Source organism: Diplotaxodon limnothrissa, linkage group LG22 (assembly GCF_057381915.1).
Source record: "Diplotaxodon limnothrissa isolate DT_005_m linkage group LG22, D_limnothrissa_male_GT1.1, whole genome shotgun sequence".
Classification (NCBI taxonomy): Eukaryota; Metazoa; Chordata; class Actinopteri; order Cichliformes; family Cichlidae; genus Diplotaxodon; species Diplotaxodon limnothrissa.
Window position 1 is genome coordinate 2,554,028 of NC_140616.1, and position 27,005 is coordinate 2,581,032.

Here is a 27,005-nt window from a genome sequence, read left to right on the forward strand (position 1 = left end):
TAATCACTATAAAGAATACAACAGGAGAGCCTGTCTTTGTCACTGAAGGGTTTTATTTGTATTCAGCATTAAAAAATTAAAGCTTACTTACAGTCACAACGAAACTGAAATGCAAGCAATTAAACATGCACAAATAAAAGAAAGGAACAGTAGTTTGAAGCAAATTACAAAATAATTAAGCAAAGAGGTAACATATACAGTTACACATTAAATACTGATTATTTCTTTTGTCGGAAAATGAAAAAGTGAAACACATTTTAAAAATTCAGTTTCTCAATAAAATCTCCAGCAGCTGGTATTTTAAACAACGATCCTTCAAACTGAAAACAGCGTTAACGACGCAAGAGGAGCCAAAAGAGTCACCGAGTCTCCAGGATCCTCCCGCAGAGAGCAAAGTGCTGCCCGCCGAGAGGCTTTACATATCCCACAAACTCTCTCTCACACAGGCACGTTATAAAAACAGGTATAAAAAGATAAAAGAATAAGAGACACTTTAGAGAGGCTTCAAAACTAAGCAGTGCAGTTACAGCCGCTCCGTCCGTAAGTTTAAATTGATCTACTTCACACTTCTCTACACTCGAAGCTTCTTTACTGGGAATCAGACACGAGCAGATGGAAAGGCAAACACAACGAAGGGCTAAAGAGCAGGAAGAGTTTCCAGGCGTGGGGGTTCAGGTGTGTGTAAACACTCTTGTGATGGACGTAAGTAATGTATTTGTGTGTGGACGAGGAAGTGAGGTGGCGCGTGGGGTTAAAAGTCCAACCCGTCACAGTAAGAAAAGACAACAACTGTTGTCAACATCATGTCACTTTGGGAGTCACTGTGAAAGTCGACGGCGTGCAGGCGTGTCTCAAAACGCCTGAAAATAAACGCGTTCAGCCAACGTTTTCTCCTTTCCACTGTTATTCTTGTTGGACTCATTGAGCCAGAATGCATTTAGCTGATATAATATAAGAGCTGCTACAGTACAAAGCCAGCACATTGTTGCTAGTAACTTGTTGTGATGTCTGAGCAGCACAGCTAGTATTCCACGCACTGCTGGCACCATGTGTGCCGCCTCCTACACACTGCATTCAGCAGCTTTGCCTCATTTTTATTTCCAGTAGTTTAAAGTATCAGGACTGGACTATTCCCTGCAGCATGTGTGCTACACGGGAGAAATAACTGTGGAAAATATCCTGTCCACGGTGCATGTATGAACAAATCCGTCATGGCTGAACATTCATTTCAATAGAAACCTTTCACCACTTTATCCGATCGCACATCGCTGATAAACTCTACTCTCTGGATCGCAGCCTGACTCATTCCTGATGAAGCTACTCAGATTTTGCAAAATCATCTTTCAAATATATAAAAGTGTCCCTTCTGAAAACAACCGCACCCATCATCAGCTCAGCAACAGTTTAAAAACAGAAGACTTCCCGTGTAATTCCTAACAAACGGTTGCATCTTTGCAGTCTTTGTAGGAAAAACTGGAACAGGGCACACGTAGGTCACATAACTCTAATTTCAGTTTTCAGCCTCTTCCATTACTTCCATCACCACAGTTCTGGGCCCAGTAAGGATCAGATAGCTGACTGTCCGGTAGTCCAGATCAAGAACGTTGAGGCCGTTGACTGAAACCACAAACTGGCGAACCTGCAGATCAGGACACGAGACAGGAAGTACAAACTTTTTCAAGTGTCCTCTGCTCAAATCAACATCAGTTCCTTAACAGAGTTGGATTTTGCCAGCCCATCACCGTGTTGTGGTACAAACAACAGTACAGTACAGTTCAGCTTGTATCTCTTCAGCACAATATCAGGATATTTGGTGCATAAATTCACAGCAGTAGCTTCTTCCTCTACTTCTAACTGCTTTGGTTGTGACTGGGCTTCCTTCAGTAGCCACGTGGCCTGTCACGCTTACCTTCATCCCTGCGAGAGCAGCTGGACCCTGAGGCTCCACGGCCTGGATGTGGCACGGCCTGTTTCCTCTGACCACAAAGCCCCAGCCCACTGCATCACCGACAATCTGCAGACACGCAGACGACAGTCACACATGTGGGTGTGTGCTATGCAAAAGTCTTTTACACAGAAAGTGAGAAAAAGACATCGTCGTTCTCATCTAGTGTTTTGTTCATGAAGCCTGTGAAGCATTTGTCTTTCCTGACACCTGTTACACTCACTCCAGCACCAACACCATCCACAATCATCTTTGAAACATGTTCACATTGAAATAATAGAACAGCATTTTTAAAGAAAGAAGGTGTCCCATTCGCTCATTTTTCTCTTGTACTGTGAAAAAAATGTTACAAGTTTTTACCTCAGCTTGATAGAAAACTCTTTGAAGTGTGTAAAATGAATTTACCGTGAAGGTTTTCTTGATGTAGGGTCCTCCTGGTTCTTGTAGCTCCTCTGTGCTCACTGGTCTCTTGAGGACTGAGACAAAAGTAAAAGACATTTTATATTTAATGCAAGCTGCTTTTGGCTGCTCCCTTATTCACAAGGAGTCGCCACAGTGGGTAACTTTCCATGTTGGATTTGGCAGATTTTTATGACTAAAAGCAGTTTGGTTTCCATATTTGGAAAAGCAAAGACGACGCTGACAGTGTGGAGGTCTAAAGCTGCTCCTTCCTTCAGTTGTTCAGCATTTTTATTACCAGATTTGGGGTTGGAGAGCACCAGGGAGGTGGAGGTGCTGGGGAGACCGACTCGTCCTCGGGTGTATATGTTTCCATCACTGCAGCTTCTCACCCGGGCTTCTCCCCGACCTCCGCCATGACCTCCGCCACGACCTCCACCACGACCTCCGCCACGACCTCCACCATGACCTCCGCCACATCCACCTGTGACAGCTTTCTCATCCTTGGATGCTGTGACTGATGGAGACAAAGAAGTTTCTATAACCTTAATACTCTGTTGATTATATTTTACATGTCAGCGAAAACATTTGAGTTATTTACCAAATGAATATTGACATCAACATCTTGAGTTCCTGCTCTGATGTACTAGAGCAGCTCTGCATGATTCATTTTGGTTGAATCTCAAAGTTTGCTCCCTGAAACAAGTTATTTTAGTTCTTTGCCCTCTGAGCCGATTTAGGCCAGCGCTGCTCGGATCATCTGCAGGTCACACACAGGTTTGAACAGCAGCTGAGCTTTGTGAGTCAGAGCCGTGTGCCTAACGTCACCACATCAGAGATATTTCCTGATATTATACAGAGGCAAGAGGGGGATTATTCACAATAAGCCACCTTTAAATGAATGAAAATATACACATTGTAGTAATAATATGATGTGTATGCATGTATTTATGCTTCTCCCTCACTACCCCACCCATCAGGGAAAACTTGGCCCTGGACAGAAGGAAAGTGTTGAAGTGATGAGATGGAGACTCCCATGTTTTCAATAATAACGATTAAAGCTGACCCAGTTCTGTGTTTGACTTCCTGAATTTAACTTCCAACAATTCAGTTCAAACATGCTTTGATAAGAAGCTACGCTTCTTTCAATAGCAGAGATAAGCCGGGCTAACAGAGTTCATGGTGCTGACTGAGTTGTTCCTTCTGCTGTGAGACGAGGCAGTGTGACGAGCGCCTCGCCGCTGCTGCACATTCACGCCAGACGAGTTTAACGGCGATTCATTCGTTTTCTCCCTTTGTAGCACATAAACCTACGCGTGACTCTGAAGCCATGTTTGCTCTGCTGCAGTTGTCATGAGAACGGAGAAGCAGTTTGAGTGGTTACAGTTGTAACATTAACAGCAACATTAAAAAACATATAGTAGACAGAGGAACGTTTCTTGAGGTTGACATGTGACATGTGACATGTGACGCCCGGGGGTCGTGATCATTACACGATTAGCTGAGCGTGAGAAAGTGTAGGCCGCTCTGCTCCCTCGCCCTTACAGTCTTTGATGACTTGAGGTGTAAAACTGTTAATGTGTTGAAGCAAACAGTTTTATCACATATGTAATAATTTGTGTTAAAACTGATTTTGCCCAAAACCTCTGGGTCACTTTTTAAAGTTTCGTCATGTCCATTTATTTATTTCCATAAATGTATCAGAACACAAAATGATGCTGAGTGTTTGTGGAGTCTCACACGATCACACAGATCCACGCTTAGGTCGTTTTATTAAGAGCGGCTGACTCGGCGAAGATTCACCCGGATAAGAAAACGACAGTCAAACAATAAAGTGCGTTTATTTGCTTCATGAAGGAAATGGTTGCCTTTGAGTCATCACAGTTCTTCCTCTGCAGGATAATAATTTACTGTCTTCCTCGTGTAGTGAAGTAAATGTGAGAAGTCAGTATCCATCAGTACATGCAGTCATAACATGACAATTCTTTTTCACGTGACAAAAATGGAAAAGAAACATTATTTTTAAAGGTTATAATAAGAATTAACCAGACAAGCTGAACTCTATTAACTCTGCATCAGTGACACATGCAGGAGAACCATCTGCCAGCCACTGATGGAAAAGCAGCTCATGTGGGATAAACTGAGAAGTTGCTGTTGTTGACTTATTACAAGCAGCTTTGAAACTAAAGATAAAGAAATAAATAAAGACTAAAGCTCTGAACTTTGACTTTCTTACAACTTTTTAAATTTCTTGTATCTTGTGTGTTGTTTGTGACGTTGCTGAGAGTCATGGCTCCTGTAGGGGTCTCTGCTCTTTTTTCTCACATGTTCAGAGTTTGGAAAGTAAAGCGAGATGTTCTTACCTCCTGTACGAGGTCCCATCTCTGTTCAAGTCCAAGAAAAGCAAAATGCAGAAAATGAATCCGGAAGACGACAAGCTTCAAAGGCGCACACCAACAGATGGACGGACCATCAGTCTCTGAGTGTTGCCCGGCTTCAAGTGAGACTCTGCACAGGCTTGATGACACCTATCAGTTTTCTCAGTTCAGTACTCAGTTACTGGACCTGTGATCTGAAGGGAGGGTAGTCAGCTGGTTAGGAATAGACGTGCGTGACCGAGTTAAATATTAAACCCTCGAACAAACAAACCAGCCGTCAGCAGGAGGCAAGAGGCGACATGTAGTAAAATGTAAAAAATGAGAAATAACACTCGTAAATGTAGAAATCTCACAGTACATTTTAATTATTAACTGTCACTTATGAACCGTTAAACAATTATTGTCACAAAAAAATCAGGTTTAATGCAAAGAGTGCATGGGAGCTCTTATATTCCATAGCAAGAGGGGATTTCATGAGTATTGCACTAATCTCCACAGACTGTTGCACATAGATGAATCTGCGGTGTGGTGCTAGAGTTTTAGTACTGTAAACCTTGTGCTTTCTGTCTGCAGACACAGTGGCGTCCTGCACACTCTGCATGCATGTTTACCTGCTGGCAGACTTTGCTTGCATGCCCTTTGTTTGGAGAGCAGAAAACAAAAGCAAGTGCTCCTGCAGCACATCAAGCTATCAAGCTTTGTGTTGCCATCACCTCAAACAGAACTCACTGTTCCTGAGGATCAATCACCTTTCAGTTTCAGCTTTTGTCCCACTGAAAGTCACTGTGTGATAATACAGGTGGTTTCTGCATTTACAGTTTTGCACTGTGTAATTTTTGAAGATAAAAACACTCAAACATTTGGCAGCTTTTGGCAACTTTACAAGAAAGCATGCAGAGACGTGAAGGATTTAGGAAGGTTTTTGCTCGTAAATGGGACTGAGCTTCAGCCTGGTTGCCATGCAGGAGCAGCTGCAGGTGGAGAGGAAGGGGAAACACAAAGATCATTTCTGCTCTGATGGGCAGAGCAGTGGAGATTTCCATCGGTCAGCACAGAGCAGCGAGTTTTCGTCCATATTTGTCCTTTGAAGTATTTTCTCTGAGCCTCATGTAATGAGGTTTCTTGACTTCCTTGTTACACCTTAATAGTAACACACACACACACACACACACACACACACACACACACACACACACACACACACACACACACACACACACACACACATTTTCAGGCATAAAAACAAATAAAAACATAAAGTTCAAGTAAAACTAAGGGACAACTCAATAAACACACATATGAATGGCCCTCACAGTTAGTCTCTAAAAGGGAAGGACAAGAACGTTTCCAATGTGAAGTTAACCACCGAAAACTCTGGTTTTGAAGTTTCCCCCAACAACACACATAGAGGACTCTGGAGGAACTGCAGAACTTCTACGTTGGCTTCCTTTTCCAGCTTGATTTTAACCTGGAGGTCTACAGAAACGTATGGGCTACAGGACACAGCTTCAAATGGCCATCAGAGGAACTGCAGCCTTTGCCGCTTCTGTTTCAGCCCCCGAGGTTGTCACTTGGTTTAAACTTGTCAATTGAGTCACACGGAAGGACATGTGGTCGTGATCATCGTTATACAACAACAACATGTGGGAGATAAATCCACATTCCTTTCTAATGTCTGGAGGTAAAATCTCGAGTTTTCAGGTTACTCATCAGTGAGTCGATCATGAGGCCAACAGAGCTCGTTAAACTGAAGATAAAACTACAAAGATACACGGACAGCTGTTGGCTTGACAAACAGATCAATAGAATCAGGAAATATCCAGTTTCACACCATTAACATTATCTTGGGCTAAACGACACTTTTTGCCAATGATACCCGTTTGAATAAAAAGTGATTTAATCCTGGAGTGACATGAAGGTGAGAGTGTAAACTGAACAAACCAGAAGACATTTGTGTTTGTTTCTGGAGGAAACAAATGTCCAAAACGAATGAATAAATAACTAATCATCAAGTAATGCATAAATAAATAAATAAAGCTTTTTAGATGCATCAAAAAGAATCCAGGAGCAAGATTTGCATTTAACTGAATATATTACCAAATAAACAAAACGACGAAGCCTGTGCGTCGTCACTTTGGAGATAAAATTTAGTCCTTTTTCAGGTGGCTCTGGTATCAGGATCAAACGATGATCATTTATTTTGTACTTTTAATTTATTTACCTTTTCTGTCAAATATTTCCTTTAATTAAGATGGATTTAATATCCACAGCACTTTATGTTATGCATTCATTTAATGGTTTTCTAAAAAAGCCCTTCATTTTTCCACCCTCACTGTCTGCTGGAGACCAATCACATGTTCAGTTTTTACTGTGACTTCCTTCTTTACTGCATGATGGAGTTTCAGTTGTTCCACCTGCAACTTGGATTTAATTATTGGAATTTCTGGAAGGTCGTGGACAGTTTTCTTTAATATGAAGTTGTTGCTGTTGCGAGCAGATGTGACACTGTACTGGGGACGGATGATGAGGTGGGATTTCCTGCCATCGGCTAAAGGAGTTCAGCCCTGCAAAACAAAACAAGCTCTTAACCTTTGACACAGTGACCCACGAGTCATGTGGGTCATGAACTCCTCTAACACAACACGTCTCATGTGTTTCTTTTATTTACCTGGAAACATTAAAATGAAGCAAGCCTCTGTAGTTGTAAAGTATACGACTTTAAAGCAGTTTAGGGCTTATGTGGGCGTGAGCTCATCCATAAAGGAGTTTTATAGTCAGTTTCCATCTTGGGCTTTTTCACTGGACACCTCTGTGACTCACACGGTTTTCTTTATGTGATGACTTTTCCAGTTATTTCCAAATGTAACCAGGAGGAACAGTGAGCCGATTGTGTTGTAGTTCCATTCATTCATTTCTTCCACTTCAGTTCTGCAGTGTGGCCCCAGCTGGAGTCTTCAGCTGTCATAGAGAGAGGTGCAGGGTGCGCCCCGGGCAGGATGGCAACCTGCCGCAGGACTAACAGAGTCAGGAGTTCATCGCCTTCAGATGTTTCCTCAAAGGCGGTATCCTTGGATTAAAGCCTGGATCTCTGCTGCAGTTTAATAACAGCTCAGACTTATTATTAAAGTGTTGAGAAGTGTTAAAGGTGTGAGCCTGAGCTGCTACTATTCAGTACCTGCGTCAGGCTGCTGGTTAACTTTTTTCTCCTCAGTGACATTTGAAGGCTGGCAAAGGTGCTTTCATCATGAAACGAACATGCAGCGTTTACGCTTCTTCATCCCACGTGGCACTTCTTGATTTCATATGAGTAGAAAATGAAACAAACACAGCATTTCAGCATGTTTTAGACCATTTGAAGTGCTCTTTGCTCATAGTTTAAAGCAGGGGTGTCCAACTCCAGGCCTCATGGCCGGTGTCCTGCAGGTTTTAGGTCTCACCCTGGGTCAGCACACCTGAATCAAATGATTAGTTCATTGCCAGGCCTCTGAAGAAAGTCAAGACATGTTGAGGAGGTCATTTAGCCATTTGAATCAGCTGTGCTGGATCAAGGACACATCTAAAACCTGCAGGACTCCAGGGTTCTCTGTATTTTCTGAGAATCTCACTGCATGTGACGTGTGAATGGCAGGCCTACAAACCTATAATGTGAAGTAAACCAGGATGGGCAGGTTACAGTTCTGAGTTTGTTGAGTAAAGCTTATTCTGAAAGATCCAAGTGTAAAAACAATCTTCTGTCTCAGTTAAATTAAGTGCTCGTGTTGCACGTTGCTCCTTTGTCTACATGTTAACACAGAGCCAGTTCTGTCAGCCACGTTATTTTCTTTCTTTAAGGAGCTACTGCAGTTTATTCTCATTTGTCTCTCGTCTTTACTGCTTATAGCAAAAATAATAAAATAAATGGTAACTCTAATTAAAGCTAACCAACCTGTTCAAAACTGAACCAGAACTCACAAATGCAGGAAGTGACTCAAGTTGCAACAAATTCTAGCAACAGGAAAGGGGGGTTGTGTCTCCCCCCTGCACCTCCCTCACACAGAGATGCATGCTGCAGTCTGGGAGGAGGATCTGAGATTCAGATAAGTAAGTCAGGCAACTTTAAAACTGGACTGATGCTGGCATATAGGCTGGTATACCAATGTGATAACGAACAGGAAGAACTGGTGCTTTTACCCAGCAGATGAGTGATTATTTGATACCAACAAGTGTCAAAATTGTGGTTCACTTTTGATCAAACTGGTCTCTGGTGTGGGTGGTGAAACCACAACACTTGGAGAAATTGGACAATTTGATGCGCATGGACACAAATCAGTAGATAATATAATATTTCAATACTCTTCCTGAGAATGTAGAAAATAGCAGCCCGTTAATAACCTTTGTATGGGAAATGCTTGTCCTAATTTAAAAGCTTATTTCACAATTGGGCTTCATTTAAAATCAATCACCCGAGACAGCGGTTACATTAAGGCACACGTGTCCCAAGAAGGAGCAGCGAGAGCCGCTAATGAGGTTCTTTGTCTTGGTGGCTTATTATAATGTCCGTTTTTAGTTCTTTAATCACAAAGTAATTAAATTCCCAGTCTGGGAAAACATAAAGGTTAAAAAGTAGAATATAAAAGACTAATCGCGTCTCTTTGTCACTGCATATTCAGTAGAAGTGCCCTTGAGCAAAGCACGAGGCCTCCGTTTGTGAGCGTCTTGCTCACGAAGAGATTCGGACATGTTTGGAGGCCGTTTAAATAACTGCCTGCTGGATGTAAATTCCAGTGATTAAGTATCACTCGCTGCGCACTTCCTCGTTAATAATCGAACACTGTCCTCAGCAGCGGTGATCTAACGCTGTCGTGTCTCATTGATTACGCGGATCAATGAGCTCCCAGACTACAGGACACAGAGCACCAGAGTCAATACACATAATGTTTTACAGAACTGTTAACGTGTTTCACTATTGATCCACTGTCTGTATTTAAATATGCGGCCCTTTCTCTGCTGTAAATTCTGACTCTTGGAAAGATCATCCATTAAAATGATGGTCATCACCAGAGTGCTGCGTGCACATACAAATATGAAGCTGCAGCTGTAAAGATCTGACTTTGATTCATAGTAATGTGTTGGCAGGGTTTATTTATGTTCATCTTTTCAGGATTATGAGTAAACTTTAATATCTGTTTCATTCCCCGCTCCTCTGTTCTCTGCAGGTACCGCCTCACCGCCTTTGTAAAAGAAGCACTGCTGCCCTCTGCTGGACACAAGCTTCACTCACACGTCGCTGCTAAATTTTCTTCTTAATTGTTAACAGTTAAATAATGTTATGCTGCTTTATTCCATTGGCTGTCTGCACACTCACCTGCTAAATAACACCAATGAAGAACTTGAGTCCTGGGTGTTAATTAATCCCAGCCCAGCACTCATCTCTGCCTTTCACATCTTTGGTGTTTCGATAGTTTTTTCTTTCTGAAAACCGTTGAAAGCTTCTGAGTTTGATTTTTGACTCGTTCCTGTTTCCAATGACACCGTTGGCTTGTGATCCTTATAAAGTGACTTGGGCTGAATGATTTGGGACAATAGAAATAAAATGAAATTGAGTGACACAAAAAGCAGTTTATGTATCAAATATCTCATGTTACACACGAACACTGGACCAGGCTGTTTGTGTGGGTGTGTGTTTGAGCGTAGTGAGGCAAATATTAACCCCGTCCAAAGTACATTACTGCTCCAGAATTACGATGAGCAAAGAGTTCATGTATTTCAGTGCGATGCTATCTGAACTTCAAACGGCATTCAGGAGCACATGTGTCTCTAAACACGCATTTAAATGTGTAATGCTAACATTTCCACGCTTTGCTTCAGACATGTGAAGCTGTTCAACGGTGGGAACTGCAACCACGTGTTAATGTGTTACTGCAGCAATTTTATAAAGAAAGAAGATGTTGAGTGTGATTGTTTTAAAGCGGACTACTCTGCTCCTCTTTATTTTCTCTCATGTGTACTATTACAATAGGCAGCATTTCAAAGAATAAGATAAATGCATGCGAGTCAAAGGCTCAGCCTTCAAACCATACAGCTGCTTTCTATGTTCGAATCTGTAGAACGTCAGTGAGAGTGGTTGCCCCTTATACATTCACACCAGGCATACAGCTCTGACAGTGAGCCCAGAAGGCCAACAGCCAAATTTCCAGGCCAATCAGAAGTAATGTGGTTTAAAGGGAAGGTGGCCAAAAAGTTACATGGATGAACCGCAGGGCAGGACGAAGGCCAAGCAGAGGTAAAAAGGATCATTTTGCAAACATACGTTAGTCCAAGAATAAAAATATGGGACTATTAGGCCAACTTTAAGGTTGTCATGAAGGCTTAAAAACAATGATTGCAGTTTTATGGTGAAACGTTGGGGAGTCTGGCCTGTCGGTTCACCGGGTTCTCCTAATACTAATGTTTTCTATAGACCTCAAAAAAAAAGTACTGTTTCCCATATACCTGACATGAATGCTAGACACATGAATTATTAAAATTTGCAGTTTTACTGGGTTAAACTAACCAAACAGAAACCCAAAGGCCCTCTTGTCAACTGGCCGGGGTCTTAAGGAAACTTAAAAAAGGAGAAAACACAAGATGCTGCAGAAAGCAAACAGAAAATCCAAGAAACACCCACAGACAGATAAACTGACCGACAACTGAGTGAAAACTGACTGAACACAAACGAAACAAAACGTTTCCTTAAACAATCACACAAGCTGGGAAAGAAGCACAGACAAAGAAAACCAGAGTGAGTGTCAGAGATGGAGAGAGTAGGGCCTAAACGCAGGACGTCCTGTGCAGAGTTCAGTGCGTTTATTTACAATGAATCAAAGGTCAAAGGTGCAAATAATCCTCTCCACGGGGTTTCTTCCTGTGCTCGCTCCCTGCTCCTGTGCTGTGGTGAGTCATCGTATCCTGACGTACAACAGCGCTCCACTGCTTCTACTTGTTTCTGCAACCCTCTGCAAACAACAACAGGCTGCTGTTAGTACATGCAAAGACCTGGGAACCAAGACACGGTTGCAAACTAGCTGACTGGGTTTCTCACAACAATCCACTGCAGCTCAGCTACTCTGTTAAACAGATCAGCTGATCAGCGATAGGTGCGTGTAGTTATCCTTCCTCGGGTGTGGCTGGCCTCACGGTGGGAAACACTCTCCAGGCCTGGTGTCCCAGGGAAACCAGGACACCGCCAACAACAACAACAGCACATACATGTTAAACAGACACACAGGCAGGGCAACCAGTGAGGACTGCCAGCCCGAGAAATATAAACAAGTCCACAAACACATGAACCCTGGGTCCCCATGACAGTAAGACTATGAGCTCTTAGAATGAAGCAGGAAAAACCACCAAATAATGACCCAAACATCATAAACGTGATCGATGTAACAAAGCTGAAGTTTCACACTAAATCTGTCAGAAATGTATTTGTAGTTTTAAAATATAGATCATAAAAAGAAAAACACGCCATGTCACTGACTTCCTTTACTTCTTGCCTGACCTGCAGCTGATAATAACACAAATGCAAACAGCTGTTCTCGCTAGCTGCCTTTTTTATGTGCTAAAGTTAAATGGTGTCATTGGCACCTTAATGCAGTCACATAACTGTCATCTAGTAAGTAAGCTGCTGGCTCAGTGCAGACGTGTAAGCACTGTTTAGGAAGCATCTGCCTTTCTGGTTGCGTCACACTTCTTCCTGCCTCTCCGGTTAGACTGAGCTGACAGCGGCGCTGTGAGCCACGAGAAAAGGAAGTTCAGATTCTGTAAGGTCAGCGCTTCTTCATGAGTCAGAGTTCAGTTCAGGCTGAGGATCATGAAGATTTGGCTGCAAACCGTCATCTCGTCTCATGTTTGAAGTTTGAAGATTTGAATAGTGTTGAAATCCTACAAAGTTTTCATGTGTATTTGTTTATATTTGCATGTCTGCAAAGTCTTTTGAATATTTTCATCGTGCTCTCAAATACTGAGATAAGCAAGGTAATTAAATATCCATCCAGCCATCCTCAGCCTACGGCAGCAGGCCCCTGGTGACCCTGAAGAATGAAATAAGATGCTCGTACACAACAAGTCTGGATGTTTTTGAGCCTCATGCACCTCCACATCCACATTATCCATATTATATGGATTATATATGTGTACATATGGTATATTTATGCTGATATCCTCACTCACATTCCCCTTTATTGTATCTGTAACATGCAACTTCTGTCGGTGCTGTGCTACTGGAAACTGAATTTCCCGGAGGAACCCACCCGAGGGATTAATAAAGTTTCATCTAATCTAATCTCACTGGTCTCGCTGCTGTGGTTTGTCCAGGTGCTTTGAAATTCAAGCTGTGGCCTGACCAGCATCAGCCAGCCGAAGCATCAAAGCTTGGCTCAGAAACAACCACGAATGAGGCGCAGTTTCTTAAAATGTTTTCAAATGTTTTGGCTTTTGTCTTCTTGTCCATGGAAATCACCGTGCGCTTGCTTCTGGCATGCCGCCGTGGGCCATGCCTCTGTATGAATGCGTGCCCATGCATATGTGACTGTTTATGTCTGTGTGTGGTCTTTGTAAGACGAGGATGTTTCCCCCTGAGGGGATGGATGTACAGATCCATTTCAAAGCCCAGAGAGCTCCCTTCCCCCCGTACGTCCCCCCCAACATCGTGTTCCCAGCAGAGTCCAGACTGTCAGTGAGAGCAGAGCCTTTTAAAAGCCTGCATGTGCTGTTAAACATGGCTAAGCTGTGACTTTCTGCGGTGATCATCCAGCCTTACAGAACAGATCAACATCTTCTGAAGCCTCTCGCCCGCCGTACAAAGGGCGCCATTAGAGAGGGTGCAGAGACGAGATAGCTTTGACTAATAGCGCTCTCTTCGTAGTGTTGTGTCTTCGTCCCGCTGTTTGTACAGCAAAATGTTAGACGTTCACATGCTGCTTTGGCTGCGCTGGGTTGGGTACACTGCAGGTTTCAGGTATCTCTGAGCTTTCAGTCATTCAGTCAGAGACCGAGGCTGAGCTTCTGATGCTGGATCAGCCTTTTGTCTCCGGCTGACATGTGCACCCCCTGTGATACAAAGTCCCTTAAATGTTTACGTGTGTTTATAAGTGTTGGCCATCAATCATTTATTTGTTGATTTAATTAATATTTTATGCCATGAATTTCAAGTAGATTCACGTACACTAAATACAAAAGACTTTCATTGTTCAGTAAAAAAACAAAACCAAAAAAACAGGAGAGTACGCTGATGTTTGATGTCCTTGAACAAGTCAATAAATGTCGACCTGCAGCACATGACCTCTGACCTCTCCACTGAAATTTGAGCATGTGTGTCTAAAGGAAACTTATGAAATGTCTCCAACTCTTTAACGAAGCCCTCTGAGGTGCATCCGTGTCACCTCTGAGGTGTCTCACGAACACAAATCCCAACGTTTCTCGTCTTTATCCGAGGAGGAGGTTTACGGTGCTGAAAGGCAACGTGGTTCTGCACACACGGCTTCTGGATAGCCTTTAATGGCCTGCTGCTGTGTGGTAGCAGGCGGGAATATCAGTGCACACGCTCTGCTAATTTGCAACCATGTGTTTCTTCTGATTTCTAAATAAAACACTAAGAATCGCTCCAGCACCTCCAGTGGAACGCCACCCTCCTCGCCACCTAGGGCTGATCCAAGACACACTATGGACAGAGCTCATTTCCACATCGGGTGTGGTGGTGCCACATCCTGGATGAAACTCTACCTTCTTCTGTGAACAAAGAGGAACCCAGTCTGAGGGATGATTGTGCACTGGTGAATTATTCCTGAGGTGTGTGAATTTCATAGAAACAGTAAAAGAAACCCCCCAAAAACTCAAAGCAGAGGCAAACAGGTTTACTTTAGAAGCCCTCACTGCCCACCTCTTTACATAGATGACTGTGGAAAGCTCATCCTTATGCACTGCAGTACTTTCCTGTTGAAAGTCATGGGCATTGGCTCACTAGTCCCTCTGTTTTGGAACATTTGCAAACAGAACATAAAGTGTATTCATGCAGGGAGTACTCACTGTCGTCACTGAGTGACGTGGCAGAGCTCGGTCTAAACAGTTCTGTTTTACTGCTTTAGCCAAAATTCATTTTAAGATTGGTGAAATAACCAATGTTTAGCTCAACCTACTGTTTGTGTTAAAAGGAAATATGAACTTTTAAAGTTTGACAGGGCTTCAAAAACCCCGTCCTGTGGATTTTCCACAGTTCACTGGTATTTTCAGATGATTTTCAGTATTACAATAAAGTCTGAAAATGGGGTGAAACTGGGACTGCTTTCTGTTTTTCTGAAACATCAGCTCACAGTCACTGTGCATTGCTCACATTTCACCACCAGTCATTAGGCAACGCTGAGCATTTGATAAGACAGCATACAGTTCGTTGCAGTCAGTTTGGGACTTTGACTCAGTGCAACATTTCTCAGGAAAATTCAAAACTGCTTTGTTATGCAATATGTGTCCACGCACACTTTTCTTATTTGTTTTGAAAAAATCGCAGCAGCTACTACAGAGACCTTTAAATCTCAGCTGGCAGTGCTTATTATACAAAGTCTGATCAACCTCGCGTAAATCAATTATTAATGAAACCACCATATTCCTTTAGACAGTAAACGGTTCAGGATCAAAGATTATACAGTTTTCTTTTCCCCGTGAGTGCCCCCCCACACACACACACCCCTCCTCCCCCTCCCTCCCTCCCTCCCTCTGTGATCGTTCAATGCTGCTGACTGTGTCGGACTCCGGAGCGTCACCCCGACCTGACGCTCTCTTGTACCACAGCGCAGCTGTTACCATTACTTCATCTCTTATTGGATCAAGACCGAGAGAGAGAGAGGGAGAGAGAGGGAGAGAGTTGGAAGCCTGCGCCGTGCTTCATCGATCTGCAGAGGTGCACCGAGGACCTTCTGTCGGACATTGGTCACATCTTTCAGTTTTTTAAGTGAATGCCAGAAGTAGAGTGACTCTTTGGAAAATGCTTCTGGGAAATTTGGTACGGTAAGACTGTGACAGTTTTGTTGGTTTGATTTCAGCGTCGTGTAGTTTTAGCTTCATTTAAAGTGTTTCCCAGCTCCGCCCCGCCTGCCCTCTAAACACAGATTGCAGGGCTGCAGAACTGATGTATCGACCTGAGAGCGAGACAATCGCTCCGTGCCTGATATCAGCGCAAACGCGCAAACCTGGAAGCTTTACCTTAAGAAAGAAGGCATTACATAAGTCTGCGAAGTATCAATTATGCAGCAGCGATGACTGCTGCTGTTATTTTTGGTCTGACTCACGCCGGGACAGATGATGATGATGATGGATAGCCTGGAACAGCTCATTGTCAACAATGCCGCAGATTTGTTTACCTGTGGGAGGTAAAGGTAAGCAAAAAGCTTTAGGTTAACGGTTCCACCGTGGATCACTCCCGTCTCCCTTCAGGACGTGGGTTTGGTCACCATCATCACTTTTATTATCATTCATTTTAGAATGAATTGAAATTAGCAAACGCAGTATATTAAAAATGAATTATACCTGAATTAGTCATCAGTCACTGGATCGTCGTAGTTTAAAGAACACACCAGTCCACGCTGAGTTGACGTCAAAATACCCGGATAACATACTGATTTTGGCAACCTTGAGCACTCTGAGGGCCGGACACGATCCACAAGTCATGGCGCTGTATCGACATAGATTATGACAGCTGTAGTGTGGAGGAGAAGTCACAGTACATCTAACATCTGGCCACTACATGCTGAGTGGACAGACAATATCCAGTTACATCTGGACCTAATTGGGCTACTTTGGGACTTTCTAACTCAGTTATGGCACTGACAAGTGTTGTGCGTTCCTGGTATGGCACAGATGTGTTACCACCGCTGACACATGACACGTACGAGGTTGACCTGCAGAGTTGGGGTGACCAGAGTCACCCTGCGTCCAAACTGTCTGTCAAGGCCAAATGTGATCTGTGAGAGATCCGCCGATGTGAGTCACATTTTAGATCAAACATTTGTTTCTAAACTCGGTGTTCAGGTCATGGTCTAACTCATGGTTGAACTTATGTTACTTCATGTAAGATTTCTACTAATTTGAGTGTTTTTATTGTCTAAAATATTGAATAGTAATAAATATCATAATGGAAGAGGGAAACTCTGAATATGTAAATCTGTGTGAATCTTTTTATTATTATTTGGGTAAAAGTGGAGACCGTCAGGCTTGTGAGGAGAGTCAACATCTGCAACTGTATGTGGGTGTAAAGGTGCACCTGGTGCACATGGCACAGCAACTTGCACAACTGTTTAGGCTTCATCATTAACAGATCTTCGAGCAACAAAGTTGCCATCTAGTTGATTCTTCAGGGAAAGTCTTACTTATTTAAGCAAGAAAATGTCCAACTGCATGATTGTGTAATTAAACCTATTAGAAGCGTTGGAGCTGCATGAAACAAAGCTCCCGTTACCATTCTGAGCTGCTTTCACCTTAAATCTGGGTTTAAGTTGTACTTTGGAAAACATCAGTTCTTGTAAAGATTTGCTGAGCAGGATACTAAAGCTGTACCAGCTCTAGAGATCCTCCAAGCCTGACCTTTGACCTTGAGGAGTGGAAATGTGTTAAAAAGAAATGCTCTCTGGTTTTCTGCAGGTAGTGGTTGCGTTCTGTCTGTGGGGCATTGATGTCAGCAGAGCTTATGTGTTTCAAGCCAGCCGACCTTCAGAGGGAGGGGACAACCCGCCATCTCATACTAAAAGTGAGAACACACTTGTTGTCTTAGCAACACTTATTCTGGGCTGTTGAGTTAAGAAAGTCTTATAACTGAGCTGAAGACTGATGTGATCAAATATGGTGGAAACCTTTATTTCTGCATTTGGACCAAAATGACATTGATGTTTAAAATGTGTATTGCCAAGTTACATCAAAGCGAGAAAAAACACCGAGCTAGCAGCTACAGGCTGTTGGTGTTTTGTTTCTCACTCTAATCATAGCAGGATAGATGTGAATATATATCTGTATGTACATATTTCCTCCTTAATGGTTGGGCCAATGTGAACAAAACTTCAAGCAGGAACGAGTTGCATTTACTTAACTTTAACTTCACATCAACAGGAGTGTTTTAATTATGAGTTTTGACATCGAAAATCTAGATGACAAAAACCGTTATAGGAAAATTACTTGAATTTACCTTGAATGACTCTTATGGAGGCAAACCGAGCTAGAACTTGTGTACTATGACTTCTCGATTTTGCTTAAAGACATAAAAACACATTTTATACCAGAGCTGTGCACCATTATACTTGGTAAACGTTGTATGTGGGCATGTTTGCAGCATGTGTGTCTCACCATGCCCTTCCCCTCCCTGTAGTCATTTCAGAGTGGGTCAGCTCAGCGGGCTCCTGTAAGGGGAGGTGCTTTGAGCTGGAGGTGGCCAGCCCTCCAGGATGCAGATGTGACAATCTCTGCAAAACCTACTACAGCTGCTGCTCTGACTTTGATGAGCACTGCCTGAAAACAGGTCAGGCTTCTACACACTTGCTCACGTCTCTCGTCTTTTCTTCACTTCCTGTTTTCTTACCCAGTCTGTGGCTCTTGGTCAACAACTAACTGCATCGAGCTGACAATGTAAACCCTTAAAAGCAGTTTAGAGATGTGTAACAGCCAATGAACAGCTACAGAGCTGTCTAATATTAAAAGTATAGATATTTACATATGCTTCATATAACATGCCTACAAAGCTCGGGATGAGTACTTTCTCTTGTAACACAGGGAAATTTAACAAAAGCCAAAATGTTCATTTTCATCTGATGCTAATTTAAATCTCGGTTGCATCACCTATAACTGTATGTTCATCTTGAAAACATGAAGTAAACAACTGTGGAACATTTAAAAAAATCTTCAAATGAATTCAGCAACCATGAGCTTCTTGTGGGTCTTCTTTTTAAAACGTATAATAAAACGTCAGCGTTGCCTGGGTATGGATAATCTGTAACACATTTTAGGACCCTCTGTTATGCAACAGAGATCTGAGATCTGAAAACGTTGGTTGGGAGAAGACAGTTAAACAGTGGAACAGGGCTCATTGGGGACTCGGAGGCAGATGAACTCGGCAGAATTTAGCCAAAGTTGAACAAGCTGTCGAGGCTGCTGGAGGCGAATGTGCAGCCTGAGCTCGTCTAACATGTGACTTGGAAGATGGTCGTGGAGCCACAGAGACACTGCATTACTTTCAAGGCTCAGTAACACAATGGTTTAATCAACAAGCTCTGTAGAGTTTGTACCACATGGCTAACGATCAGTGATGGAGTGAACGTGCTGTCCAGGAGTCTGATTGCTGGATGGGTTTCTACAGAACGAGGAGACTCTGTGGACTTTGTGACAAAAATCCTTTGAGATGCCAAATCAAACACAGAGCACTATGTGCTGTGAAGAAGGGAACAGCTGAAAGTCATTTTTTTAATGGACGTGGGTTCACACCTACTAACCAGGCTGTGTGAAGGATCAGCATCGTTTAGTGTCTCAGGAAACTTTTTGTGAAAACTTTGTAAGACTGCAACTTTGTACATGATAACACATTCCTTCAGAAGTTTTGTAAACGCCTGAATGAAAGGGAAAAAACACAAGAGAGTCTTGAACGGAGCCAGTAAGAGTAACGTTATGATGTAATCAGATTGAATTTGTCATGATGCAGCACGCTGATGCGTTGTGTTTCCTGCTTTCATCTGAATTAATCAGGTAGGAAGCAGCTTGGTGCTGCTAATCAAATGCATGTATATCTTATCATGATGTCACCATCTTCCCAGGAGTGGATGTCAGACCTCTGCTCAGGCTAACTGCAAACCCCCCAAAACAGAACAAGAGCTGGAGCTCAGAGGCCTAAAACTATTCATTTCATTCACATGTTAAATGTTAAAGTTCATGATATTGTGCCAGGATAGGACTCTAAATTTAAGAAGGAGCATGGCAGCACAGATTAGGTCTGCTAAGTTCTATCTGAATATACAGAAGAAGAAAAAGATCATTAAGAGATCTGTGCACAAACAAATAACCATCAACCTCAGTCAACTGGAGCAGTGTTGCAAAGACGAGTGGACCAGTGGACTAGACTTACTTAGGTTACTGCTGCTGAAGTTGCTTCTACAAGCTGAATCATTGCATGTGCTTAGATTCTCAAAGAACTGCAGAGAATCCTGTGAAAATGTTATTTTTCACACACGGAAATAATCAATGAACTGACTTCCTGTTTGTGCTCAGAGGGAGGCTTTGAATGCAAACAGGAACGGTGTAGGGAGGAGAGGAATGAAGACCATGCCTGCCACTGCTCAGAGGACTGTCTGGAAAAAGGAGACTGCTGCTCAAATTACAAGTCCATGTGCAAAGGTACATGTCATTATCATTTTTAACCAAGTGACATGGAGATTAAATTTGCTTTCAAGCATGTGATGTACTGTGGTTTCCTCTCAAGGTGAGACTTCGTGGCTGCAAGAAGAATGCGAGGACATCACGAGTCCTGAATGCCCTGCAGGGTAAGATCGATGACCATCCATCCATCCATCTGTTTATCCTTTTTCAGGGTCGAGGGGGGGCTGGGGCCTATCCCAGCTGTCCCAGGGTGAGAGGCAGGGTACACCCTGGACAGGTCGCCCGTCTAACACACAGAGACCGACAACCATTTGCACTCACATTAACCCCCGCCTTCACACCTATTTAGAGTTGCCAATTATCCCCACTAAGTGCATGTCTCTGGATTGTGGGAGGAAGCCGGAGTACCCGGGGAGAAGCCACACAAACACGGGGAGAAGATGCAAACTCCGTGGAGTCTGATGACTAACCACGTCTCTAAAAAAAGCATAATGGCTCCACGCCTTCTACAGAAACCTGAAACACCATTTTGGAGAATAACTGCAGTTTGGTGATGTTACCAGATCAATCAGCTTTGTCATTCTTGTGCTTCTCAGCTTCGTCCGTCCTCCTCTCATCATGCTCTCGCTCGATGGGTTCAGAGCCTCCTACCTGAAGAAGGACCAGTCTGTCATCCCAAACCTTCATAAACTCAGTATGTCTTCTTTTTAACTTCATCTGTATTTAAGTGATTTTTACAGAGCCAGCAGTTTCTGTATGTCCTTTATTTACTTTTTGATGAGTCAAAAATATAGCCTGGTTGCTTGTATCATCCTGTAAAATGCAGCTTTCACAACTCTTTACTTCTTAAAATGCAAAATTTAACAAAAAGTTACCTTTTGTTTCCCCTCAGGAGGATGTGGCACGTCTACACCGTACATGCGACCAGTCTACCCATCAAAAACATTTCCAAATTTGTACACCTTAGCCACGGTAAGTGAGCCAGCATATTTAATGGATGGTTCATGTTGGAAGTTACAGTAAAGCTAGTCTGTTAATGAGTACTCTGTCTGAAGAATGAGCAAACACAAATGTTTGCCAGTGTGTTCAAAATGCCCTTACACTGTGCTCGTGTTGCTACTCAAGCGTTGGACTCATTTTTAAAACAGTAAATGTGCCATCTGTCTGCAGGGCCTGTACCCAGAGTCCCACGGGATTGTGGGGAACACCATGTATGACCCAGACTTTAATGCCACGTTCACACTGCGTTCCAGAGAGAAACTGAACCACCGCTGGTGGGGCGGACAGCCTGTGAGTCCAGTCTAGAGTCCAGCTGACCAAAAAGCAGGCGTAACTCTTAAAGCATAAAATGCAAATTTAAAAAGCGTGCTTCTTTAAAAACTGGTGTTTGTACGTGTGCCGGAGCACACATTTGTAAGTACGCAGAGTGACACAAAATCCTGAGAATATTGAACACATTTGTGACCATTTTGTCAACATTTTCTCTCCATTTGAAGAGCTTACGTAAGGTGTTAAGGTCACTTATAACAGCGTTTAAGAGGACCGCTGGATTTCTGGATTTCATCTCCTTTTGTTTCTTTTTCAGATCTGGATCACCGCTGAGAAACAAGGAGTGAAACCAGGCACGTTCTTCTGGCCTTGGTACTTAAGTTAGTACTGGAATGTTTTTCAGTAGCTTTAGATATCAGACTTTACTGAGGAGTCACTTCCACTTTTCCTGCACTACTTATACATTCTTGATATATTTTGTGTTGATTTTCTTTGAATGTCCGATGGGCTCAGTCAGAGCCCTGGATCTCTCTTAATGAAATGCCCCCTCGGGGATAAGTCGGGCTGGAGCCTATGACTCGTTTCATGGGCAAACAGCTGGGTACACCCTGGATACCAGTCTGTGGCTTAGGTGTGGATGTTGCTGAGGATACTGCCAATTTAGGGAAACAGTACAGAAAGGAGACATGATGTGGATGCTGGTGAAGCTGTTGTTCATTGTGGGGAAATCTTTCTACTTGCCAAATAACACAATAATGCACTAAAATAAATAAAACTCAGTCTTTCAGGAGAAATAATGAGGGAGGTTCAGGGAAAAAACAACACAAATACACTTTAGTAGCTGAAAAACTCTTGAAGATTGAGTCCGAAGCAGTGAGGGGAAGATAAATGATAATGGGATACTGGGCAGAGTCAAAGATTTTAATTTTAAAAAGCAAATATTAAAATGTGTGACATCATCGAGCAACAGTGCTTCTCTGATGCTTCGTGTAATTAACTACAAAGTGTTATTAAGTCTGAGCAACACAGACGTAAAAGAGGAGCTTTTGATTTTGATTTGACCCGATGACCGAGCGCAGCGCGACTGACAGGCACGAAGCAGACAGGTTCATGTCAGCGAGTGTTTGCATGTCCATGACTCAATGATCACGAGGGCTACACATGAAGATGCGCACTAGTCACATCCTGAGACAGACAGACAATGGGACAATACTCCCACACAGTCACAACAAAGGCCATTGACGAGTCCGAGGAGTCCGAACAAAACGGCGTGTTCATCTGCTGATTTACATTCAAACCATCAGCCTCAGCTATTTGGTGACAGAATAAAAATTGATCGTCAGGTTTTGTCATTAAAATTTTAATCATCATGATTCTTGTTTTCAGGGTGATTCCTCTTGAAAGGAGGATTTTGACCATCTTGCACTGGCTGCACTTGCCCGATGATGTCAGGTGTGTCCATGTCTTTTTTTACTTTTTTACAATAAATTAGCATGTAGCTTTCACACACAAAATAATGTGTAAAATTACTCACGAATGACAGTGACAGTGATACTGTGGGTGTGTCTGTTTAAGAGACTGCAGAGTCTGGGGTCAGTGATCGGATCAGAAGCCGATAAGTGTCAAGTGGCTTTTATTGTCATTTCAACCATGCACAGTGTTACAGTACAGAGTGAAATGAGACAGCGTTCCTCAGAGACCCTGGTGCTACATATGACATATAACAGAGTAATGTGCAAACACTGCAATAAAACAAGACAAGACAGTGAAACACCAGACAGAACAGGACGATACAGAAACAAGACAGTGCAGTGGAAATGTGCAAAATACTGTTGCATTGTGCAAAAAGTAGCTTGAAGGTGATGCTGCAGATAAGTGCTGGGTAGTGACGTGCATGGAGTGTTTGTACAGCTCGGTGTGTCAGCAGGTGAAGTAGGTGTTTGTGTTTCTTCTCTGGTTGTGCGTTCAGGTGAGATGCTTGAACTCACACTGAAACAAAGTTTTTTTCTACCTTGTTCAGTCATCACTGTTCCATGAAAAGTGTTTCGCAGCACAACGTTTCCTTGGTCATGTCTTTTCAGGCCGTATGTTTATGCTATCCACTCAGAGCAGCCCGATGCCTACGGACATCGAATGGGTCCACTCAGCAGTGAGGTGAGCTAGGCCTGAAGATGGTCTAAGAGGTGCGATTAATGATATGCAATAATCAATCATTTTGGTTTCAATTGAAATATTGTCCACAGCTGGACAACCCTCTGAGGGAAATTGACAACATCATTGGTCAGCTAATGAATGGACTGAAGCAGATGAACCTGCACCGCTGTATCAATCTCATCATTGTAGGAGATCACGGTATGAGCTCCACAGAAACCTGCTGAATTCAGAGGATTTTGTCTAATTAACCCTTTTATTACAGTTCTTGTAAATGCAGCAATGATTAGACAGTCCTCTATGTTTGTACTTGGAGGGAAGAGCTCCTTTACAGAGTAAGAGACCTTCTTTAGAACCTTTACTCCTTCACTGGGAGGAAGGAAAAGTGCTCAGGAAGCCCCCCAGCAGCCGGATCCTGTAGCCTCATTACTAAATAATGTTTCAGGGTCACCTGATCTGCAACAACTTTGGATCAACTTTGAAGGGTTTCACTGAACTTTTTCGGACATCCTGGAAATGAGCAATCGCAATAGTCCAATCCAGAAACAACACATGCATGGACTAGTTTTTCAGCATCACTCTGAGATGGGATGTTCCCAGTTTTCGCAATGGAAGGAAGAAGTTATGCATAAACTTTTTATATGAGGGCTAAAGAAGAAACGATTGGTCAAAAATGACTCAACATTTCTTCACATTAGTTTAATTCAATTCACTTTTATTTCTGCAGCACAAAATCACACGAGCAAACAGCTCACGCTGCTTTTTAGTATGAATAGAGACAATATGACAGAGAAAACACCAAATATCAGATGGCCCCCCATGAACAAGCACTTGGCGACAGTGGGAAGGAAAAACTCCCTTTTAACAGGAAGAAACCTCCAGCAGAACCAGGCTCAGGGAGGGGCGGGGCCATCTGCTGTGATTGGTTGAGGGTGACGGGAGAAAAACAGGATTAAAGAAACACTAGATCTGACCTCTTCTAGTTCTGGAGGCCACAGAGATGCCATCAAGAGCTGCATCAGGTTTGAGAGTCTCTATTAAAACTGGTGAAAGTCACATGGTTCTTTTAAAAGACACACAGGTTCCTTCACTTGGCGTGTACTCTCAGTGTCAGCACAAGCATGAAACGTTTGGTCACACAACTTGTGTACGTCTGAGGTGTGTCGAGAAGTTACAGATGTCACTGCTGTGTCTCAGGGATGGAGGAGGCCCACTGCGACAGGACAGAGTTTCTCAGCAGCTACCCACTCAACATAGACGAGATCACGCTGATCCCTGGCTCGCTGGGCAGAATACGACCCCGTGAGCCAAAACCGACCACGTGTAAGTGCGCACATTTAAATAGCACAGTGTGACACGTGCTTTCTTTAGATGCAAAACCTGCTTTATATTTCTCAAATTTCCATTTCCAGATGACCCAAAAGTTGTGGTTGCAAACCTCACTGTAAGTAACAAATGTATAAGATCACAGTACAGCCTAAAACAAACTGAGCGGTTTGCTGTGTTTGCAGGGGTCAGGTCGTTCACCTTTGTATTTACTGTTTCAGTGCAAAATGCCAGCTCAGCACTTCAAGCCATACCTGAAACGGGATTTACCCAAGAGGCTTCACTACGCCAACAACAGACGGATTGAGGATGTCCATCTGCTGATGGAGAGGAAGTGGCACATTGCCAGGTAGCCTGTGATTCTAATCTGTCAGAAACGGTGTTTTAACTACCAATAAATCGAGATCTTATCAAGTCTGAGGAAGAAATAAGACGATTACAAAGGAAACTGGCAGCCTCAGTGACCTCTACTCCCACTTTATGTTTAAATTATGTCTGGTTAAATTTGAGGACTTTAAGTTAAGTTCACTGATATTTAGAAAGTGAGGTGAAGGAAGGATTTTTGCATTTTGTCACACTGAGCTACAAAAATCACAGAATGACTCAGTGCCTGCATACTCCATGTTTGTTGTTTTCAGGAAAATGCCAGAAAAGCCGAGGACTCGGTGTGGCTTCTTTGGTGATCACGGCTTTGACAACAAGATAACCAGCATGAGGGTACTCGTGTGTCGTATCTGCTGTTTGCTCCTTCTGTGTTTATATGTTAAAGGCATCGCGCGTCAAGCTTGGATACTTTGTTTGAATACTTGGCGTTATGAGTACCGCCATCTTGGGCTTTCTGAGCCAAAGGTTACCATGTAGCATTTTTAAAATCACACAGCAAGCCATAGTATCTTAATATGTTAAACACCAGCAGCTCTACGAGCAGCTCAGCTCAGTGGCTGAACCAGGTGAGTTAAAGGCTGACATGTAGCAGTTGTAGTCAAACAGAATTTAAATAGTTGAAGACAGATGTGTTGTCAGTACAGATGTGATTGTTAAAGAACGTAAAAAAGACTTTGTACCGTTTTAAAACCATCTGTTATAAAGTGGCAGTTTATCACAGAAGGCCATGATGACTGACCCTTGATGATGACATCAAGTGGTGGCTGAAGGAACTGCAGCTTTTGGAATCTAAGGTTCATTCGGCTTCATTTTCAGCCCCAGAGGTTTCTTCTTGTTCCACGCGGAGTATTGTTTCGAGAAAAGTAGAATTTGAGAGAAGGACAAGAAACATGGCTGACTATTACCTCATTATGAGGAGTACATCTCTCTGATCTGATGTCCACACGACAGTTTTTCATAAAGTTTGTTTGAAAACTCCACGAGTTGATTTCACTGTTTGATGCTCCTTCTTTTTTGCAGACAATCTTTATTGGCCATGGGCCAAGCTTCAAATTTCAGAAGATGGTGCCGGAGTTTGAGAATATAGAGTTATACAATGTCATGTGTGGTAAGAATCATTTTTTTTTATCTTCTTTTGAATACCAGAAAATATGGTCTAGATCTGGGGTGTCCAACTCCAGTCCTCGAGAGCTACTGTCCTGCAGATCCATCCCTACTCCAACACAGCTGAATCAAATGGTTGGAAACCTCTTCAGCCATCAAGTTTGGCAAAGGCCTGATAACAAGCCACTCATTTGATTCAGGTGTCGGAACAAGGATGTGTCTAAAAGCTGCAGGACGGAAGCTCTAAAGGACTGGAGAAGGACACTCCTGGCCGAGATAATAATACCGATGTTATCATTACTACTATAATAGCGTGTCCTCTGATTGTTCGTGCTTTAGACTTGTTGGGCTTGAAGCCAGTTCCAAACAATGGGACACACGGCAGTCTGAACGACATGCTGAAAGATCCGCCTTTCCAACCCAGCATGCCAGAGGAAGTCACGCCACCGTCGCCGTCGTCCGACGCCGAAATCAGCCACGACCTGGGCTGCAGCTGTGACGATGAGGTCTGTGGGAGGCAGCAATGCCACAGAAATCATTTGTAACATCTAAATCCAGCTGATTTCACCGTGTTTGTCACTTTCTTCTGTAACAAACAAAGACGAGGAAAAAAAACACATTTTATCATTTTCAGAACAAAGTGGAGATCAATGGGCTGTTCACTCGTGCATCAGATGGGGTCTACAGTTATA

General features: G+C 43.0%; 2 protein-coding genes across 2 annotated transcripts in view; one reads left to right on the forward strand and one right to left on the reverse strand.

Moving 5' to 3' along the window:
• Positions 1 to 224: 224 nt before the first annotated feature.
• Positions 225 to 4,895, reverse strand: LOC146609127 (DEP domain-containing mTOR-interacting protein-like). The gene is made up of 5 exons (XM_085346124.1): positions 4,708 to 4,895; positions 2,643 to 2,861; positions 2,351 to 2,421; positions 1,910 to 2,014; positions 225 to 1,639 (listed from the first exon to the last, which is right to left on the reverse strand). Exons 1-5 carry the CDS (start codon positions 4,724 to 4,726, stop codon positions 1,511 to 1,513), a joined length of 543 nt encoding a protein of 180 aa, XP_085202250.1. The 5' UTR covers positions 4,727 to 4,895; the 3' UTR covers positions 225 to 1,510.
• A 10,710-nt stretch (positions 4,896 to 15,605) lies between these two features.
• enpp2l (ectonucleotide pyrophosphatase/phosphodiesterase 2-like) overlaps positions 15,606 to 27,005 on the forward strand; it is a 33,388-nt gene continuing 21,988 nt past the window's right edge. The window contains exons 1-19 of the mRNA XM_085346108.1: positions 15,606 to 15,733; positions 17,368 to 17,473; positions 18,086 to 18,235; positions 19,972 to 20,097; positions 20,183 to 20,243; positions 20,676 to 20,773; positions 20,972 to 21,051; positions 21,250 to 21,369; positions 21,665 to 21,720; positions 22,735 to 22,800; positions 23,430 to 23,502; positions 23,592 to 23,700; positions 24,697 to 24,822; positions 24,912 to 24,943; positions 25,047 to 25,174; positions 25,464 to 25,542; positions 26,230 to 26,317; positions 26,653 to 26,819; positions 26,948 to 27,005. Of these exons, the coding sequence (XP_085202234.1) occupies positions 15,716 to 15,733; positions 17,368 to 17,473; positions 18,086 to 18,235; positions 19,972 to 20,097; positions 20,183 to 20,243; positions 20,676 to 20,773; positions 20,972 to 21,051; positions 21,250 to 21,369; positions 21,665 to 21,720; positions 22,735 to 22,800; positions 23,430 to 23,502; positions 23,592 to 23,700; positions 24,697 to 24,822; positions 24,912 to 24,943; positions 25,047 to 25,174; positions 25,464 to 25,542; positions 26,230 to 26,317; positions 26,653 to 26,819; positions 26,948 to 27,005 (1,741 nt within the window). The 5' untranslated portion in view covers positions 15,606 to 15,715. The remainder of the gene's footprint in view (positions 15,734 to 17,367; positions 17,474 to 18,085; positions 18,236 to 19,971; positions 20,098 to 20,182; positions 20,244 to 20,675; positions 20,774 to 20,971; positions 21,052 to 21,249; positions 21,370 to 21,664; positions 21,721 to 22,734; positions 22,801 to 23,429; positions 23,503 to 23,591; positions 23,701 to 24,696; positions 24,823 to 24,911; positions 24,944 to 25,046; positions 25,175 to 25,463; positions 25,543 to 26,229; positions 26,318 to 26,652; positions 26,820 to 26,947) is intronic.